The 19,213-nt window shown below is 36.1% G+C and overlaps 1 protein-coding gene across 6 annotated transcripts in view; it reads right to left on the reverse strand.

Moving 5' to 3' along the window:
- Window positions 1-1,282: 1,282 nt before the first annotated feature.
- Window positions 1,283-19,213, reverse strand: part of ATF1 (activating transcription factor 1) — a 64,300-nt gene continuing 46,369 nt past the window's right edge. For all 6 annotated transcript variants that reach the window (XM_019960578.2, XM_019960579.2, XM_070789121.1 and 3 more), the window contains 4 exons: window positions 11,416-11,546; window positions 7,844-8,026; window positions 7,598-7,757; window positions 1,283-2,778 (listed from right to left, as the gene is read on the reverse strand). In XM_019960578.2, the coding sequence (XP_019816137.1) occupies window positions 2,634-2,778; window positions 7,598-7,757; window positions 7,844-8,026; window positions 11,416-11,546 (619 nt within the window). In that variant the 3' untranslated portion in view covers window positions 1,283-2,633. The remainder of the gene's footprint in view (window positions 2,779-7,597; window positions 7,758-7,843; window positions 8,027-11,415; window positions 11,547-19,213) is intronic.

Here is a 19,213-nt window from a genome sequence, read left to right on the forward strand (position 1 = left end):
AAAAGTTTTGGGGGAAAAAAGGCAGTATTTATTAAAAAATAAAAACCAAATTTGAGTAATAGTAAATAATACAATTACTGCAATTAGACTGATATACTTTGACATTTTGTTTCACTATAACCTATGACTTTTCCTTTAACTTAGTCAAATTCACTCAGTTTGTATCATTTCAGCATCTGGGAATCTGAATTGCAATTATAACTTTATAATTCCAAGGCATAATATATGTTTTAACTGGAGAAAAACACAGTAACTTTAAAATAGTAATTGCTGAATGAAAAAATAAATATGGTAAGATTTCTGAAGCTTTAACACATGTCCATTCTTCACAGAAGAGGAATAAAATTAAAGGGATTTTTTTTTTTTTTTTTAAATCTTATATGCTCAAGGATGCATTTGTGGGCAGTAATGTTATTTCCATCAATGTAACAAACTGTAAGTGATAATTTACTTATAAATTCAATAGTAAATTGAACTAAGGAAATAATTTCATTGGTCTCTCAAACTTTTGAAATCTTAATTTCAGGCTTGTAGTATAATCACCTTTAAAGTGTCATAAGCCTCATAAATTGGTATGCATTTATGGACTCCTCAGTGGCTTGTCCATGCCTGTTACATACAGCTTAACTACATAATGTGAACTAGTGAGCAAGACCCTACACCAGAGATGTGTAGGTTGTGGAGAGTTTACAGTATTTGTTTATGTCCAGTTGCTAAGAGCTAGGCTACTGGAGCCAAATGCAACATCCACCCAATAAATTAACTTTTAAAACACTCTTGATATAATCCACTGACCCCATACCCCTAATATTCTTTAGCCTGATGGGCCACTGTTTTGAGACTCAGGCTTTAGGATAGTGATAGAAGTAATTTCACTGGTGTTCAGACTTTTCTTTCTTTTCATAAACTGCTGACAAATCAACAAAAAAAAGTCCCATTTTAAAAGATCAACAAAAAGCCCCATTCTAAAAGACCCTGACCCTGTTAATGAAAAATTTTATTAGAATTAATAGATTTATCAATTAAAATTTCTACATGACAGGCCCCTTAACCATGTTCTAAACACTTGTAGAACAAAATATTTAGCTATCTTTATTATAATTGGTTCTGACTGAAGCAAAACATTTAAACATATCCCCTTCTTAAAATAGGTTGTGCAGCCCAGATTTGTAAATTTATCATTTCAAAACTAGGAATGCACTATAGTTAGTATAATTAACAAAACGGTTATCAGGAAGCTTGTCATTCATATATCAAGCAATGTATTTTATATTCAGCAAACTTAATTTTATCAAATGTCCTTTAATTTCATACACAACAATATGATACATATTGTATAAGAAGCGCACAATAGTTTTGCAGTACAATTTCAAAGTGTGTACAAGTTGGAATACAGAGGTTGAACACTGGTGTGCTGACAGCATTTCTTGACTTTGGATAAACTGCATACAAAACTTACAATTCAAATATTAGCCAATCTGGAAACTTTGCTTCCCATAATATAAAAATGATACTTTGAGATGCAAAATATTTTTTACTAACAAACTATATAAACATTTAAAATAATCATTAAAAACTTAACTTTAGAATTTATAAAGATTAGCTATAAAAATATATTGGCAGTCACTTTTCTTATAAATGTACCATTCACTACATTACAAAATAGTCTCTAACATAAAATTGCCTTAGTAACTGTATTTAGAATCTGATAAACCTTACATTAAACTGATTATAAAATCCTCTTGGAAAACTTTGGTATGCATCTTCAGAAGGTTTTCAAAATACTCTATCTTAAGGGCCTGTAAACATTCCATTCTATTAAAGCACAACAGAGTAAGTAAGGTATATTCAACTGCATACAGAATATAGAATCAAAAAACAATTTATTAAATATTGGTAGAAAATCACCATTCCCAGAGTAACCAAAAAACTATTTAAAAGTATCAAACTTTTAAACAATTCTTTTTCCTTTCTGATAAAAAATGTTACAAAATCACCATACTCCATTCATGTACCTTAGATGTCTTTTAGGACAAGGCCTCAAAAATTGTTAACCTAGTCTCAAAACCCCTCCTGAGTCCAACGAACAGACTTTTAAAAACCCATTTGAGACCTGACAACGGAACAAGTATATATAATCAAGATACATAATTTATATATTTAGTTATGTATTAGCTTTTCTTTTCTATTTGCAATGTAGAATTTATTGGCAGAAACAGAACACACACACACAATTGAAGAAAGATAAATTTTAGGAAACAGAAATGCAAACCTGTAACGGTAAACTGATTTATTTGTAAAGATTTGATTTACCAAATTTCATCTTATCTACCATTTCTGGAATATTGGCAACTATTGTTATTTAGAAAATTTGAATTGGTGAAAGTTCATTTCAAATGTTTCTTGAGTATGTTTAATTTTTACAGAGCTTCCAGTTGTGCCAGTAACTTCCTTGAAGGTCTTTTTCCACTTTATCCTCTGTCACCAGATCTCTCATGTAAGGTATTTCTCTTTGAGTTGTAAAAACCTAAATAAAAAGCTTCATTTTTGACCTTTTAATTCATAAAACTCCACTAAAAAGAAATCCATCTAATTTTTAGGCAAGTCCACAAAAATATTTTCTTTCTTAAGAATCAAACACTTTTATTAGAATAAAGATCCTTCAAAGTTTTTAACTCTTCTATTAGAGTTTTGTTTTGATTTTCCAGAACTGCGACTCGATTTTCCAGGCATTTCACATATTCTTTCTTCTTTCTGCGACATTCTCGAGCAGCTTCTCTAAATATAAGCATTAAAAACCAATGTTAGAAAAAAGTTCAAATTCTTTAAATGGTAAATGTGTGCTGTGTGTGTGCTAAATTGCTTCAGTAGTGTCTGACTCTGCCACTCTATGAAGTGCAGCCCGCCAGGCTCCTCTGTCCATGGAATTCTCCAGGCAAGAATATTGGAGTGGACTGCCATTCCCTTCTCCATGGGATCTTCCTGACCCAGGAATCGACCCGGCACGTATTATGTCTATTACATCTAACCTGCATTGGTAGGCAGCTCCTTTACCACTTGCACCACCTGGGAAGCCCAGGTGAAAAAAGTTAGAAAAAAGTTCACATTCTTTAAATGGTAAATGCACTTCAGTAATTTTCCCTGGTCATCCTTTTTCTCCCCTCATTAAAACAAAATTAGGGTATCATCTATATACAGTGAGTGCAGAATTCAATTTGCTATGGCAAATGCATGCATGCACCTATATAACCCACACATCCATCGAGTCAGACATGTTTACTGCCCCAGAAGTCCCCTCTTATCACCGGAGATGAAGTTTTTCCTATTCTGTAACAGAATTTCCTTCAGACAACAGTTATCCAGAATGCACTCTTGTGTCTGGTCTCCTGTCACTCAGTGTATTTTTGAGGTTTATCCATCCTCCACTGTATGGATATCATTACATTTTATCATGTTTGGATACATGGATAAACTGGATACAGTTTATCCATTCTGTTGAGCCATTTACTAGTTTTAGCTGCTACGCATGTCCTTGTGCCAGTCTCTGAGAACATATGTCCCATTTCTCTTGGATGAACACCAAGAAGTGAAATGTGTGGGTCCTCTGGTTACCTTTGGACATATAAGTCCTCTAAACTCCAATTTTTAATTATAAACAATGTTTTGATACTCAGTTTTGTACATGTCCTGTTAGAATATTTCTGTGGATTTTCATTGAAGTTTTATATACATATACAACAAGTAAAGTATTTTGAATTTTTTTTTGAACTAAAAACTGAAGATATTATTATCTGCAACTTGCTTTTTTTGACACATACTATTTTAATGATGTCTCTATATTGGTACACAGTTCTTTGTCATGCAGGCATTTCATTGTTAATTTCACTTCCCTAACTACTAGTGAAACGGAACATTTTCAAAAGTTTAACAGTCTGCTCTGGGTCTGCTCTTATTTATTTGCCTGTTCATTCATACTTTTTGCCTATTTTACATTTAGAAATTACTATAAAGACACACAACCTAAGAACTCTCAATGAATTATACATACTAACCCATTATCTGTTTCTATATAATTTTCTAATCTACCACTTGATTTCTGATATTTTTATTTCTTATATGATAAATTCTCTTTTTTAGTCTTTTTCTTGGCTTAGATTAAAAACTACCATGCACTATATATTCCTAAATTTTATTTTCAAGAGTTTATTGCTTAATTTTCAGAGTTTGCTTTAATCCATCTGTAATTACTTCTGTATGTGGTATTAAATAGGAGTCCAATTTAATTTTCTTCTGGATGTGGAGTTGTGTATCATTTCAAAAACATATTCAACTTTTTTTCAGTTGGGTTGTACTTATTAATTCAGATGATCTTTATATTTTTTCAAAGAAATCTTTTTTTGGGGGGGCAGATATGTTGCTAATATCTTCTATAGGTTTGAAGTTTATATTTTCACTTTCTTTTAATAAGTTACTGATTTTAATGAAGATTCATCAATCTTTCATGTTAATTTTTTATGTGTGTGTTATTTTAAGGAATCTTGCCTACACTTGAAACTATGAGATTATATATTTTCAACCTAAAAGTTCTTTAAAATTTCACCTTTCACATACTCTTTAATTCATCTGCTATGGTGTGAGGAAGAAATTTGAAATTTTTTCACATAAAGTAACTATCCTAGCATCATTTATTGGAGTCCCTCCTTCCCCCAATAATCTGCCCTACCAAGGTTTCATGTATTCACAGATGTGTTTCTGAGCTCTCTACTCTATTTCACTAGTGATTTTGTTTACCTCGATGCCAGTATCACATTATTTTAATTCACGGTTTAAACAAGATTTGATTATCTCCTCATCTTATTCTTGTCTGGAATATTTTGGCTGCTCTTGACCCTTTTTTTTACTCTTTTATAAATTTTAATATCAACTTGTCAAGTTCTTCAAACAACCTGTTTGGGTTTTGATTGGAACTGCATTGAATCTATGGATCAATTGGGGGGAAAAATAGTCATCTTTATAATACTGAGTTTCTGTATCTGTGGACATTGTATATTTCTCCATTTATTTATTAGATCTTCTTTAATGTCTCTAAAAAACAATATTTTCCATAAGCGTCCTGGACATCTTTTGTTAGATTTATTCTCATATATTTCATTTATTGATAATATAAGTATCTTTTAAATAACTATTTACCAAACTCTTTATTGCTGATGTGAAGACGACAGTTGATCTTTGAAACTGATTTTATATCTAGTAACCTTATAAATTCATTACTTACAGTAATCCTTCTCTAAATCAAAATTTTTTTTTTTAAATCAGGCAATCACACAAAAAATAGTAACAGCTATTAAATGAAGAATCATTTAAATCCTTGTAATATCCCCTCTTTTTTCCTGATTTACTAAACTGGCAAGGATTTCTAGTATAGTGTTGAAGAGAACTGGTTCTTTTTCATTTCTAGAGAGTTTGCAGATTATTCTCCTGGATATTCTAAGCAAATGAATGTATCTTTGTTAAAATTAAAATAGCAGTTTTACTTTTCTTCTCCAATTTTTATCATTTTTATAGTCTCTTGATCTTTGATGATTTTCAATGACATCCTTTTCTAAATATGAAAAACATGCTTCTTTCCATCTCTCTTATTAGATAACTGAAGACTTCACAACACTCATTCTGTTGTCTGCTCTTTCTGCTGACTCTTGCTTCTAAAAGGCTGTGTGGTATTATTCCTCAAGACTCTGGACCCTAAAACCTGGACCCATGAATTTAAATCCTACCTCTTATCACTTACTGGGCAGTGTAATCTTGGTCAAGTAACTAGACTTCTCTAGGCCTCAGTTTCCTTAAGAAAATGGAAATAATTTTTTGTGAAAATGGTCTAAGGGCTTGGCATATATAACGGAGGCCTAATTCTTCGGGTATTCTGATCTTTCAACTTATATTTGTTAGAATTCAATGTGTAGGAATTCTTTAGAGCCTGTGTTGAGGTTGCTCTCTCCAAGCAACCGGGGGCCCTATGAACCCTCACCCGTTATTTCTCTATTTTTTTGGACTGCACTGGACCTCTGTTGCTGTGCGCGGGGCTATTCTCTAGTTGTGGCACGTGGGCTTCTCACTGTGGCGGTTTCTCTTGTTGCAGAAGACAGCTATAGGGCGCACAGGCTTAGTGGCATATGGATCTTAGTTCCTGGACCAGGGGACTGAATCAGTGTCCCCTGCAGTGGCAGGCAGATTCTTAGCCACCAGACTATCAGGGAAGTCCCGATACCCATTTTTTAAGTTACAATTCTCAGCTTATGGGTGTAGATCTTCTTGGGTCTTGACCTCAAGGAAGAAAATCTTTGGTCCAGTTCTCCAAGGTGGAGTCCCTACGCTCTGTCCCTGGTCCCCTCTGCATACAAAAGCTATGCCAATTACAAAGATCTGAACTTATCCCCAGGAATATATAGCAGCTGCTTCAGTGCTTATTAACATCATGGTCCTGTGCTTCTGGTTCATTTCTAACCTCAACAGATCTCTTTCTGTATGCTCATCCAATCATGTAAAAGAATGGTTTTTATATTTCATCAAGCTTTTAAAAATATTATGCAGTTGAAGTTACACTGTCAGAAAGAGAAGTCTCACTCTAGTAATTTTTAACAAGTCTTCTGGGTTTCCTAGGTACACAATCATATCATCAGCAAAGAAATAGGATTCTTTTCTAATATTTACATGACTTATTTCATTTACTTGTCTTACTGTATTTGTTGGAACCTCCAAAACAACAGATGGTCTCTGCCTTGTTTCCAATTTTATTTACAGTGATAATTGCTCCCTTTTATTTTTAGTAAAACATTTTATCTTGAAGTAACTAAGTGTATCCATCTGCTCCTTTATGGTAATTTTTATTGCTCTAGAAAATTATCCTTTTATTCTGATTTTCTTACTCAAGAGGATCTGAAAATAGAACTTTATTAAAATTTTAAAAATTTGTTGTAATCTGTAGCTATTTACCCTTTTTTGTTTCTAATATAGTTTATTGGTATCTTTTTTCTTCTCCCCTGAACACACTGCAAAAAGCTATCCATTAGATTATTTTTCTCAAAGAATTAGTTTTAATACCAGATGTACATGAGATGCAAACAGCGTTGTTTAAAATATATAGTAAATGAAAGGTAATGTTTCTGGGGGTTAAATGACTACTACATTTTCACGATCAAAATTCATTTTTAAGAACTATTCTGTATCCATAAGTATACTAGGTATTATGGCAGAAACCTAGTAATTCTTCCCTATTCTTACTCTAGTCAACAAACAGCAAGCAGCAAATTATTATTTTCACTTAACTTTGTCAACCCAACAAGAACAATACTGTTTAAAAAGTTTTTCTTAAGAGTGCTATTTGAAGAACACAACAGAAATGGAAGAGCTCTAGGTCACATATTAATAAGAGACTGTGCAAAGGGACTCACTGAGCTGCTAGAAACATACAAGACAGATTAACAATTAAAATAGAACTGATACAAACTCTTCTCATTTCTAACATATAATCTCAGTTAAAATCTTTCTGAGATTTATAAACACGCATCACCCATTCTGATAGTATAATTTTACTACTTACCTGTTTTTCATCAACCTTATTTCTCTTTTCAGTTGGGGGTCATCTGTCTTGGATGTCTGAGATGTAAGGGTCACGGGAGATGTCATCACCACAGTCTGTGGTAGTGAAGTAGCTGAAGGTGTAGTACGGATCTGATATGTCTGCATATCTCCTGACGCAGCTGTGTGGTCCAAAGAATGAGTTAAAATTCATACGTATCTTTCAAAGTACTCTGGATGCTTTCCATAGATACTTAAGCATACTTACTTTGTACAACAACCTGGTTGCTGGGCACAAGTATTTGTTGTCCATCAGAAGTCTGTGCGTACTGGAGAATTGTTGTACCTTGCTGAGTACTGCCTGAATTTGTCATGGTTAATGTCTGAAGGCCCTGTACTCCATCTGTGCCTGGACTGGCCAGCTGTAAGGCTCCATTTGGGGCAATGGCAACTTTAACCAAAGAGAAAACATAGCTAATGTAAGGCTATACAACATACTTACTACAAAGGACTGGTAAACAAAACAATCGCTTTTTATTAAAACAGGTTTAAATGCAATTTCACTTGATGACTGTTGGTTACTTTTGTTGAGCTCCATGTAAAAGAAGGAAAATTTGGCATTTCTTGATAAAATTTTGTATTTCAGATAAAAGTTTGCACTAATCTTAAATTTAGTCTTAAATTATACAATAACTGGTCATTTGGGGCTCTATGGAGCACTACATGCTAATTGTTAATGTTGTCACAGCAGTTCTGGGGCATGAGAAGGGGATACCACTGACAACTAACTTTTAAAGCAAAAGTAAGTAGAAGGAAAGAGTAACACAGTCTGTAATTTTTATTTAAAAGCATTAGAAAGATTTTATCTTAAAATTTTTTGACTAGGTAAGTGTGCCTATGGAATTCAGAAAGGATAAAAGGTTACGTAATGAAAAAATAAATCTTCACAGGCTTTCTCAGCTCCACTCTCCAGTGGTGACACTGTTTCTAGTTATCCTCAGCCTTTCCCTACTGCCACACCACAAATACTCCCACATAATTTATAAAATGACTTCAGAAGAAAAGACATTCAAGTTTTTTAGATGTAGAGATTTGTTTTAAATTTACAGTAGCACTTACTTTCATCTCTTTCCCTGTAACAGACACTACATACACACATGCTGCTGCTGCTGCTAAGTCGCTTCAGTCGTGTCCGACTCTGTGCGACCCCACAGACGGCAGCCCACCAGGCCCCCCTGTCCCTGGGATTCTCCAGGCAAGAACACGGGAGTGGGTTGCCATTTCCTTCTCCAACGCATGAAGGTGAAAAGTGAAAGTGAAGTAGCTCAGTCCTGTCCGACTCTTCGTGACCCCATGGACTGCAACCTACTGGGCTCCTCTGTCCACGCGATTTTCCAGGCAAGAGTACTGGAGTGGGGTGCCATCGCCTTCTCCGACATACATACATACATAAATATATATAAAAAGGAAAAGTCTGGCCTTCCCTGGTGGTCCAGTGGTTAAGAATCTGCCTTGCAAGGCAGGGGACACAGGTTCGATCCCTGGTCTGGGAAGATCCCATAAGCCACAGGGCAACTGCGCCGGCCTGCCCCAGAGCCCATGCTCCATAATAAGAGAAGCTGCCACAGTCAGAAGACTATGCACTACAACCAGAGGGCAGCCCCTGCTTTCCACAGCTAGAGAAAGGCTGCACGCGGCAATGAAGACCCAGTGAGCCGATAAATAAAAAATAAAATATATTAAAAAAAAAGTAAAAGGCCCATTATCCCTATTTATTCCACTTGCCATTTCCTACCACCCTCTTGAGGTAACCATTATTTTTGGTGCACATCCTTCCTGGCATCTCCCTATGCTCATATAGACTGATATATAATATCAAAATACAGGGACTTCCATGACGGTCCAGTGGTTAAGAACTGCCTTGCAATGCAGCAGACAGAGGTACCTTGCATTCGTTCATCCCCTGTCGGGGAACTAGGATCCCACATGCTGCAGAACAACCAGGCCTGTGTGCTGCAACGACTGAGCCCGTGGCCACAACTAGGGAGTCCGTGCACCACAACTAAGACCCGATGCATGTATCTATTCACACACATTATAGATACACGTCCTCTGATTTATGCAAATGTATACATTAATACAGAAGTGTTTTCATTTTTGCAATATATCTTCCTGTACTTGATTAACATATGTATTTACCTGGTTGAATTTACTCTCTATCTGTACTATTCAGTATAGTGGCCATGGGCCACATATGGCTATTTAAATTAATTAAAATAAAAAATTCAGTTCCTCAGTCTCACCAGGTGCTCAGTAGTCACACAGCTTAGGAGCTACTGTACTGAACAATGCAGATATAGAACATCTGCATCACCAAGGAAGTTCTGCTGCATCAAACTGCCCTTAATACAACATGTACTGTTCTGTACTTGGATTGTAACATATGAAATACTGGCCTAAGTTTCTATATAGTTTTCATAATAGTAAACCATGTATCATAACTTTTGCTAATACGCTGTCGTAAATATTTTTGGAAATAATAATACATGTATGATTAAAAAAATTCAGTTTTGTTTAAAATGAAAAGTGAACCTCCCAACTGCTTCTAAGCTCTGCTCCTAAGTTTCCTTCCTTGCAACCACTTTTCCCAGTTTGTGTTCTCAAAAATATTCTATATATATTCTTAAACTACATGTTCATAACACATTTTACTGAAAGCCTACTATGTGCCAGACCCAATATGCCAAGGTTATAGTTGTGAACAAGACAAAGTTCTCTCCCTCAAGGAACTATATTCATAAATCAAATAAGCTAATCTATAATTATATATATTCTATAATTAAACAAATATACTTTAAAGCATTTACATGTAATTATATTGGAAAAGTACCTAAGAAAATAAAGGGTGGAGCAATATATTTTAGCCACAGTGGTCTCTCTGAGGAGGTGACACTTAAGCAGAGCAAGAGTGAGGATGTAAGCCATGTGAGGATCTGGGTCAAGAACGTGCAGGTGGTAGGGATGACACCTCCAAAGATCCTGAGGCAGAAATGAGCTTCATGTGTTTAAGCAGCAGCAAGAAAGTCTGTGTGGCCAAATGGCATCAAGTGGCAGGAGATGAGACCAGAGTAGGCAAAGCCAGATCCTGAATGCAGGACGTGTAGGACTTATTCTAAATGTGTCAGAAAGCCACTGGAAGATTTTGAGCTAAAGTGGCATAATCTAATAGACATTTAAAAGAAACTGCTTTGGCTGCAATATTGAAAACTATCAGAGCAAGAATGGGAAGCAAGATAACTAATCGGATACTGCAGTAGTTCAGATGACAGTATAAACCCAGGTGGTAGAGATGGTGAGAGGTGGTTAGAATAGGACAGCTGTTTTGTGGCAAGAGCCAATTAGACTTAAAGAACAGGGCTTATGAGAGAAGGGAGAGGTTATTTACAGATGGGACAACGCAAATGAATTTCTTGGGGGTGATGAAGTATCTTGATTGTGGTGGTGCTTAGGCAACTCCATCTGTCAAAACTCACAGACTTACCCCCAAAATAAGTATGTAAGCTATGTATCACTAGCAAGCTGTGTGACTTTAGGGATAGTAATTGTCTAACTCTCTAACCTCAGTTCCCTCATAAATTGGTAACCGCCCACCTTACAAAATTGTTGTAGGGAATAAATGAGATAATGCTAAAAAAGAACTCTGCATTATTTCTGGCTCAAAATGTTACTTATTATCCTTTAATACTCATCACTATTAAAGCATGACAGTCTATACCAGCTTCTTCACCCAGGAAGGTTATTTTCTGTGTCTGTCAGGTGGGAAATGCCTCCGGTACGTACTGTACTGTCCGGTGCTGGTCTGATAGATGGGAGTTGGAACAGACATAGAAGTGACAGCAGAGACTCCAGGGTTTTCTCCGTCTCCTTTTCTGCCCCGTATATCTTCAGAAGATAGGTCTTTCAAAATCTTTCTGTGAAAAATAGAACTCAATTATTAATGTTGGTAATGAGGACAACTTTACAAAAAGAAATTACTAAACCTCTTTCAATTTCAGGTTAAAAATACAGTGATCTAGGAGACACCTAGAGTTGGACACGACTGAAGCGACTTAGCAGCAGCAGTAAACACCTCAACTGTGGTGTCAAGGAATCATTTGTTTAGCACATACTATTTTTTTATCTCAAGCTAGGGATAGTGAAAGACAAGAAAGCCTGGTGTGTGCTGCAGTTCATGGGGCTGCAAAGAAGCAGACATGACTTAGTGACTAAACAACAAGACGTTGTTTAGCAGGCTGGTTACATTTTAGTTTATGATGACCTGAAAAGAGACAACGAACAAAGACCCACAGAGTGCCTTTCCAACAACAAGGCCCTTGCAGAGGTAGAAAAGGTCTCTTTATAGGAGAGGTGGCTCCACTGTGAGTACAAGGTGCTATTCATTTTCTAAACAGTGTCAGTTACCTTTATTTAAAAAGATCAAATTGGGGACTTTCCTGGCGGCCCAATGGTCAAGAACCCACACTTCCACTGCAGAGGGCACGGGTTTGATTCCTGGTCTGGGAACTAAGATCCTACATGCTGCATGGTGCAGTGATCAATCAATAGATTAAACTTATTTTTCAACCTTCAACTCTATAAAGGAAGAGAAACCTATAGTTCTCAGAAAGAAACAAGAAGATTAAAAATACTACTCTAAGACTGGTGGTTGCCAAGGTGGAAGGGGATGAACTGGGAGTTTGGGGTTAGTGAATTCAAACTGGTAATATTTAGAATGGATAAACAATACCCTACTGCATAACACAGGGCACTACAGTCGATATCTGGTGATAAACCATGTGTAAAAAAATGTATATATGTGTGTATAAATTAGGGGGATAGAGTCCATTTTCCTAACTTTGATGGAAATTATAAAAAAAATACTATAAAAACAGAGTACCTTGTGATAAATAAAATTCATTATTTTAACAAGAAGTATACTTGACTCCACAAAAATAAGGCAAAAATAAGGGAATGGAAAAAGATGCCTTGCTGAAAAGAAAGGTCTTCCAAAACACAGCTGGGGATGGAAGGAGCATTATTTGTTTCTGAGAAGAAAAGAAAAAAGAAATTTTTACTCAAGAATTCCACGTTTGTTGGAGAAAAATTAGAAAACCTTAACTACTTGTGCAAAAACAGTAACAAAAAAGAATCACAAAGAAAAACAAAATAACCCTTAGCATTAAAAGAGATCTTTCATGTTACCTATGCTAAAATTCCAGTCCATTCAGGAATTCTCTAACATTACTAACAGCTTCTATTTATAAGAATAAGGCATCCACAATTTCACAAAGCAAACTATTCAATTATTGGATGGCTAGAGCTCATCCTTGTTTAGATTCAAAGCTAATTCCACCCAGTGAAACCAGAGAAAGTTAAACTTTATACCCTAATCCTATATCCATGCCCTAGCTTTGCAGTATCTGACAACTGCTTCAGGTGTTCTTCATTGGCGGCCAGATAACTTCAGATCCTTCAGATGTTCTCTTATCACATGTTGAAGATCCTTTCCCAGCTTGGTCCCCTTAACCTGGACAGTCTTCCCAGCAAGAACTACAAGTGTAGAGTACACTACCAGAAGTTCCACAGTGGAGAACAAAGGACGTGGCGGTCCTGTGAACTCTGTGTTAGCCATCTGCAGAACCGCCACTGTGCTTCCCAAACCTGCTATGTACCAGAATCATCTGGAGAGGCTTATTGAATCCAGGCTCCCAAATGGCGCCTCTGATGATTTGAGTGAGCTGGTCAGGACAGAGCTCGAGAATACATTTAACAAACTGCCTGCATGGTCCTAAGCAGCCAACCTTGCCTGAAGAGGTGGAATGCTGTGCCCATCTTTTTCAGTTTTAAGTTACGAAAGATTTTGAGCACAGAAAGTACAGAAGGGCTTCCCTGGTGGCTCAGTGGTAAAGAATCTGCTGGCCAATGCAGGAGCCACTGTTCAATCCCTGGTTCCTTGAAGATCCCACACGCTGTGCAGCAATTATGTCTGTGCCACAACTACTAAGCCTGTGCTCTAGAGCCAGAGAACTACAACTCCTGAGCGCGTGCACCCTACAGCCCGTGCTCAGCAACGAGAGAAGCCACCACAATGAGAAGCCTGCACGCCACAGCTAGAGAGTAGCTCAAGAGCAGCTCACCTCAACGAGAGAAAAGTTGTGCAAGACCCAGCTCAGCAAAAAAAAGGATAGAAGGTAAAACACCTATGTACCATATACCAGGAATCAACTGATTGCCATTTTGCCATGTTTGCTTCAGATACCTCATTTTAACAGGAATTAAGTTACATATATACCAAAATGTCACCACCAATTCCTTTCCCTTTTCCCTCTCAATGAGTGCCATTATCTAAATTGTTATTTATCATTCCCGCATATATTACTTTATTTTTACTATATTTTGAGATACTATTTGCCATTGTCTTACATTCTTCCTCATCCTCCTTATTCAACCTTGGAGCATCTTAAAGAGCCGTCTTTTGGACTTCTCCATCTACATTCTTTCCAATGAGCTCATCTGTCCCAAAGGCTTGAATACCTTGTGTACACTGATGACCCCTCAAAATGGTATTTTCTCAGCTTCTCTCCTGAACTCGAAACTCACATATCCAATTGTCTATTGAATGCTTCCATTCAATAGGCACCTCAAACTTAATACCTCCAAATCTAGTATCAGATATCCTACCCCTGGCAGTCTTACCCATGTCAGTAAATATCAACTCTACTTTTCAAAAATTTTGGAGTTGTCCTCTTTCTCACAACCTTTATCCAATTCATAAACAAATCTCATTGTCTCTATCTTGAAAATATATTCAGAATCTTACCCATCCTCATCACCTCCACTATAGTTCCCCAAGTCCATGCCACCAGCTCCTCCTGACCGAACAACAGCCTCTAGCAGGTTCTCCTTGCTACAGCCTGCTCTCCACACAACAACCAGTCATCTTTTTAAAATGTCAGTGAGATCAAATCACTCGTGTGCAAAATGGTTCCCTACCAGAATAAATGACAAGGTTGCCAAGGTTTGTCCCTGTGACTTCTTCCCTTTATAGTCACCATCCAGCCATCTTGCTACAAGATTATCAATTTTACTGATTCCACACCCCCTACCCCCGCAAAGAACCACCTTTCAGTTATATTATCTCTATTTGTTTTCTCTTTAAGTTCACAGGTTTCTGCTCTCCCACACCCCCACGTGCGCCACTTTGTCTTGCAGGATGTTAGTTCCCCAACCAGGAACTGAACCCTCCAGCAGTGGAAGCATGGAGTCCTAAGCAACAGACTGCCAGGGAATTCCCTGATTTCTGCTCTTAATCTCTATTATTTTGTTTCTCCTGCTTGTTTTAAGCTTATTTTGTTTTTCCCCCAGTTTCTTAAAGTGAAAGCTGAGACCGTTGATTTGAGACCTTCCTTCCTATAAAGTGTTTTTAATAAGGTAAATTTCCGTCTATTTCCTACTGATTTGTTATTTCCTACAGAGTTTGGTATTTTGTATTTTTATCTTTCATTAAGTTCAATGTTTTCTAATTTCCCTTAAGATTTTCTGTTTGGTCCACAGATTATTTCTAAGTGTGTTAATTTCTGTATGGAGATTTCCTGTTATCTTTCCTTTATTGGCTTTAGTCTAATTCAAGTATGAGTAAAGAACTCTGTGTAATTTCAATTTTTCTTAATTTGTTAAGGTTTGTTATGATCCAGGACGTGGTCTTTCTTGGTGGATATTCTTTGTGCACGTAGGTGAAGTGTTCTAACAATGCCAATTAGATCCAACTGGTTGATGGTATTGTTCAGTTCTATAATCTTGCTTATTTTCTGCTGTAACTTCTGTTGGATACTAAGATAGATGTACACAAATTTTCAACTATAACTGTGGATTTATATTGCTTTTCAGTTCTGTAAGTTTTTGATACATGTATTCTGAAGCTCTGTTGTTAAGTGCATACATATTTAAGGTTGTTATATCTTCTTGGTGAACTGATTTTCTCTTTATCTCTGATAAATTTTTTTGCTCTGAAGTCTATTTTGTATGATACTAATACATCCACTTTATTTTTGTTTTCATTATGTTATTTCTCTTGGTTATATGTATAGCAATAGTAGTAGTGGTTTATAAGGTAAATATGTTCAGTATTTTGAAGAACTGCCAGCTTGTTTCCACAGACACTGTCCCCCTTACCAACATATGTTATGCTTTGTTTGGGATTTTTTAAGCATCCTACTAGGTTTGAAGTGGTATCTCATTACTTTGATTTGCATTTACCTAATGATGGGGCAGAAGGAGAAGGGGATGCCAGAGGATGAGATGGCTGGATGGCATCACTGACTCGATGGACGTGAGTCTGAGTGAACTCTGAGAGTTTGTGATGTACAGGGAGGCCTGGCGTGCTGCAATTCATGGGGTCGCAAAGAGTCAGACACGACTGAGCGACTGCACTGAACTGAATGACAAATCATGCTAAACAATTTTTTACATGCTTATTGGCCATTTGTGTTTCTTCTCTGGATATTCTAGTCTTTTCCTCATGTTTTAACTGGGTTATTTAACAATATTCAGTCTTCCAGTTGATGAACATGTAATGTCTCTTCAGGTAAGATTTTTTAAAATTCCTCTCAATGAAGTGTTATAGTTTTCAATATGCAAGTATTAATATTATATACATCTGTTAAATTTACTTGACTGGTCAAAAAGTTCATTTAGGCTTTTCCATATGGAAAAAACCCAAACAAACTTTTTGGCTGATCTGATATATAATTTGGATTTATAAATTTAATTTCAAGTATTTTATACAGTTTATGTTGTTATGAGTAGGACTGTTTTCTTAATTTCATTTCTGGATTGTTTATTGCTAATGTAGAGAAATACAATTCATTTTGTATCCTGCAATCCTGCTGAACTTATTATTTCTACTTTAGTGGATCCTTTGGGATTTTCTATATACGTAATCACTGTCATCTGCAAACTTTTATTTCTTCCTTTCCAGTATGCTTTTTATTTAATTTTCTTAACTGCCTGAGAGTAGAAGTAATGAGATATTCACAGCCTTGTCTTGTGCCTGCTCTTAGGAGGAGAAAATATTCAATCTTTCTCCATTAAATATGTCAGCTACAGGCTTTTGTAGATACTTATCATCAAGTTGAGGAAATTCCCATCTACTTGTCTGATGAGGATTTTTATCATTAAAGGGCACTGCGTGTGTGCCTGGTCATTCAGCTGTGTGTGCCTCTTTGGACTGCAGCCTGCCAGGCTCTTCTCTCCCTGGGATTCTCTAGGCAAGAACACTAGAGTAGGTTGTCATTCCCTCCTCCAGGAAATCTTCCCGACCCAAGGATCGAACCTGTGTCTCTTGTATCTCCTGAATTGGCAGGCAGATTCCTTAGTGCTAAGTCATTGGGGAAGCCCTTTAACCCCGATTTCATCAAATGCTTTTTGTGTCTGTTGAGATGACTATACGTTTTTTGGTTTTATCCTACAAATATGATTTATTACATTAATTGACTTTCAGATGTTAAACCAATTTTCCATTCTTGGAATAAATCCTACTCAAGTATGGTATATAATACCTTCTATTTGTTAATTTGATTTACTAGTATTTTGTTGAAGATTTTTGTGTCTGTATTCACAAGGAATACTGGTATACAGTTTTATAATCTCTTTTAACTAGTGAGTTTAAGTCATGTGCTCTTTTTTTTTTTTTTGGCCACACCACAGGGCATGTGGAACCTCCCTGCTCATGGATGGAACCCATGCCTCCTGTAGTGGAAGTGCAGTCTTTTTTAACATTGGTTTTTATTATAGAGTGTAGTTGCTTTACAGTGTTGTATTAATTTCTGCTGTACAGCAAAGTGAATCAGTTATACATACATATATATCCCCTCTTTTTAAATGTCCTTTCTGTTTAGGTCACCACAGAGCATTAAGTTGAGTCCCCTGTGCTACATACAGCAGGTTCTCATTAATTTATCTATTTTATACACAATAGTGTATATATGTCGATCCCAATCTCCCAATTCATCCCATTCACCCATCTTGGTATCTGTAAATTTTTTCTCTACATCTGTGTCACTATTTCTGCTTTGCAAATAAGTTCACCTGTACCATTTTCCTAGATTCCAAATATAAACAATATTATACAATGTTTTTCTCTTTCTGACTCACCTCACTCTGTATGGCAGAGTCTAGGTCTATCTATGTCTCTGCAAATGGCACTATTTTGTTCCTTTTATGGCTGAGTAATATTCCATTGTGTATATGGACCATATCTTCTCTTATCCATTCCTCTGTTGATGGACATTTAGGTTGGAAAGTGCAGAGTCTTAACCACTGGCGCACCAGGGAAGTCCCATGCTCTCTTAATATAATTATTGATACTGGTGGAACTAACATTTTATTATTTGCTTTTTTAAAAAATTCTTCTGCATTTGAGTTAAGAGTTTTAAAAACTCTATTTTAATTTACCTATTGTGTATTTGACTAAATCTCTTCGTATAGTTTCTTTAGTAGTTGCTCTGGTGTTACAATACAGATGACAAGTCTACTTAGTCAATGTATTACCACTTGAAGTGAACCTTAGAAACCTTACTACCATATTAAATCCCTACCTTATCCCATTTATCTTGTAAGTTGTCTTATATATTACCTCTGCATACACTGAAAGCCCCATCAGTGTCATTTTTCAACTGTCAAATACATTTCAACTATCAAACTATTCACAGAAGAACGGTCTATTTGCCCAAATCTTGCTATTCCAAGTTTCTTTTGGTCTTAATAACTTAGTAGTTATTTTAGAGCAACTCTACTGTTAATGATTTCTCTTAGTTTTCTTTTATCTGAGAATACTTAGTTCAACTCCATTTCCTAGGGTTATTTTTCAAGACACAGAATTCTGGATTAACAGTTCTTTTCTTTCAGCACTTTAAAAATGCTATTCATTTCTTCTAACCTGCAGTTTTGGTGAGAAATCTAGAGTCTTTCACAGCATTCCCTTATAAGTGGTATGTCATATAAGTGGTTGCTCACAATATGTGTTTATTTCATAGCTATGTGATTATGGTATGTCTGGGCAGAGGTTTCTTTGTGTTTTATCCTGTTTAAGATTTGCCAAGTTTTCTGAATCTGTAGGTTTCACTGAACTTGGGAACATTTCAGTCATTATTTCAAAAACTATTTTTTCTGCAACATACTTTTTTTCTGTTCTATGACTCGCATGACACAATGTTAAATCTTTGGGTACTGTTTCTCCAGTCCCTGAGACTTAATTTTTCTGATCTCTATTCTTCAGACTGGATGCTCTCCATTGAACTATCTTTAAGTTGAGTAACTTCTTACCTCTGTTCTCCTATTGAATCCATCCAGTGAGGTTTTTTTTCTGTTAACTGTATTTCTCAGCTATAGAATTTCTATTTTGTTCTCTTTATATCTATTTTTTTTCCTGAGAGTTTCTATCTTTCCATTCATTTCAAGAGAATCTACCCTTACTTGTTAGTCAGAACATTGCAGTAATAGCTCCTTTAAAGTCCTTGTCATATAATTCCAGTATCTTATCTTGTTCATCTAGGAGATGATGGCATTTGCTGATAGTCTTCCTTACAATTTAAGATTCTTC

Source organism: Bos indicus, chromosome 5 (assembly GCF_029378745.1).
Source record: "Bos indicus isolate NIAB-ARS_2022 breed Sahiwal x Tharparkar chromosome 5, NIAB-ARS_B.indTharparkar_mat_pri_1.0, whole genome shotgun sequence".
Classification (NCBI taxonomy): Eukaryota; Metazoa; Chordata; class Mammalia; order Artiodactyla; family Bovidae; genus Bos; species Bos indicus.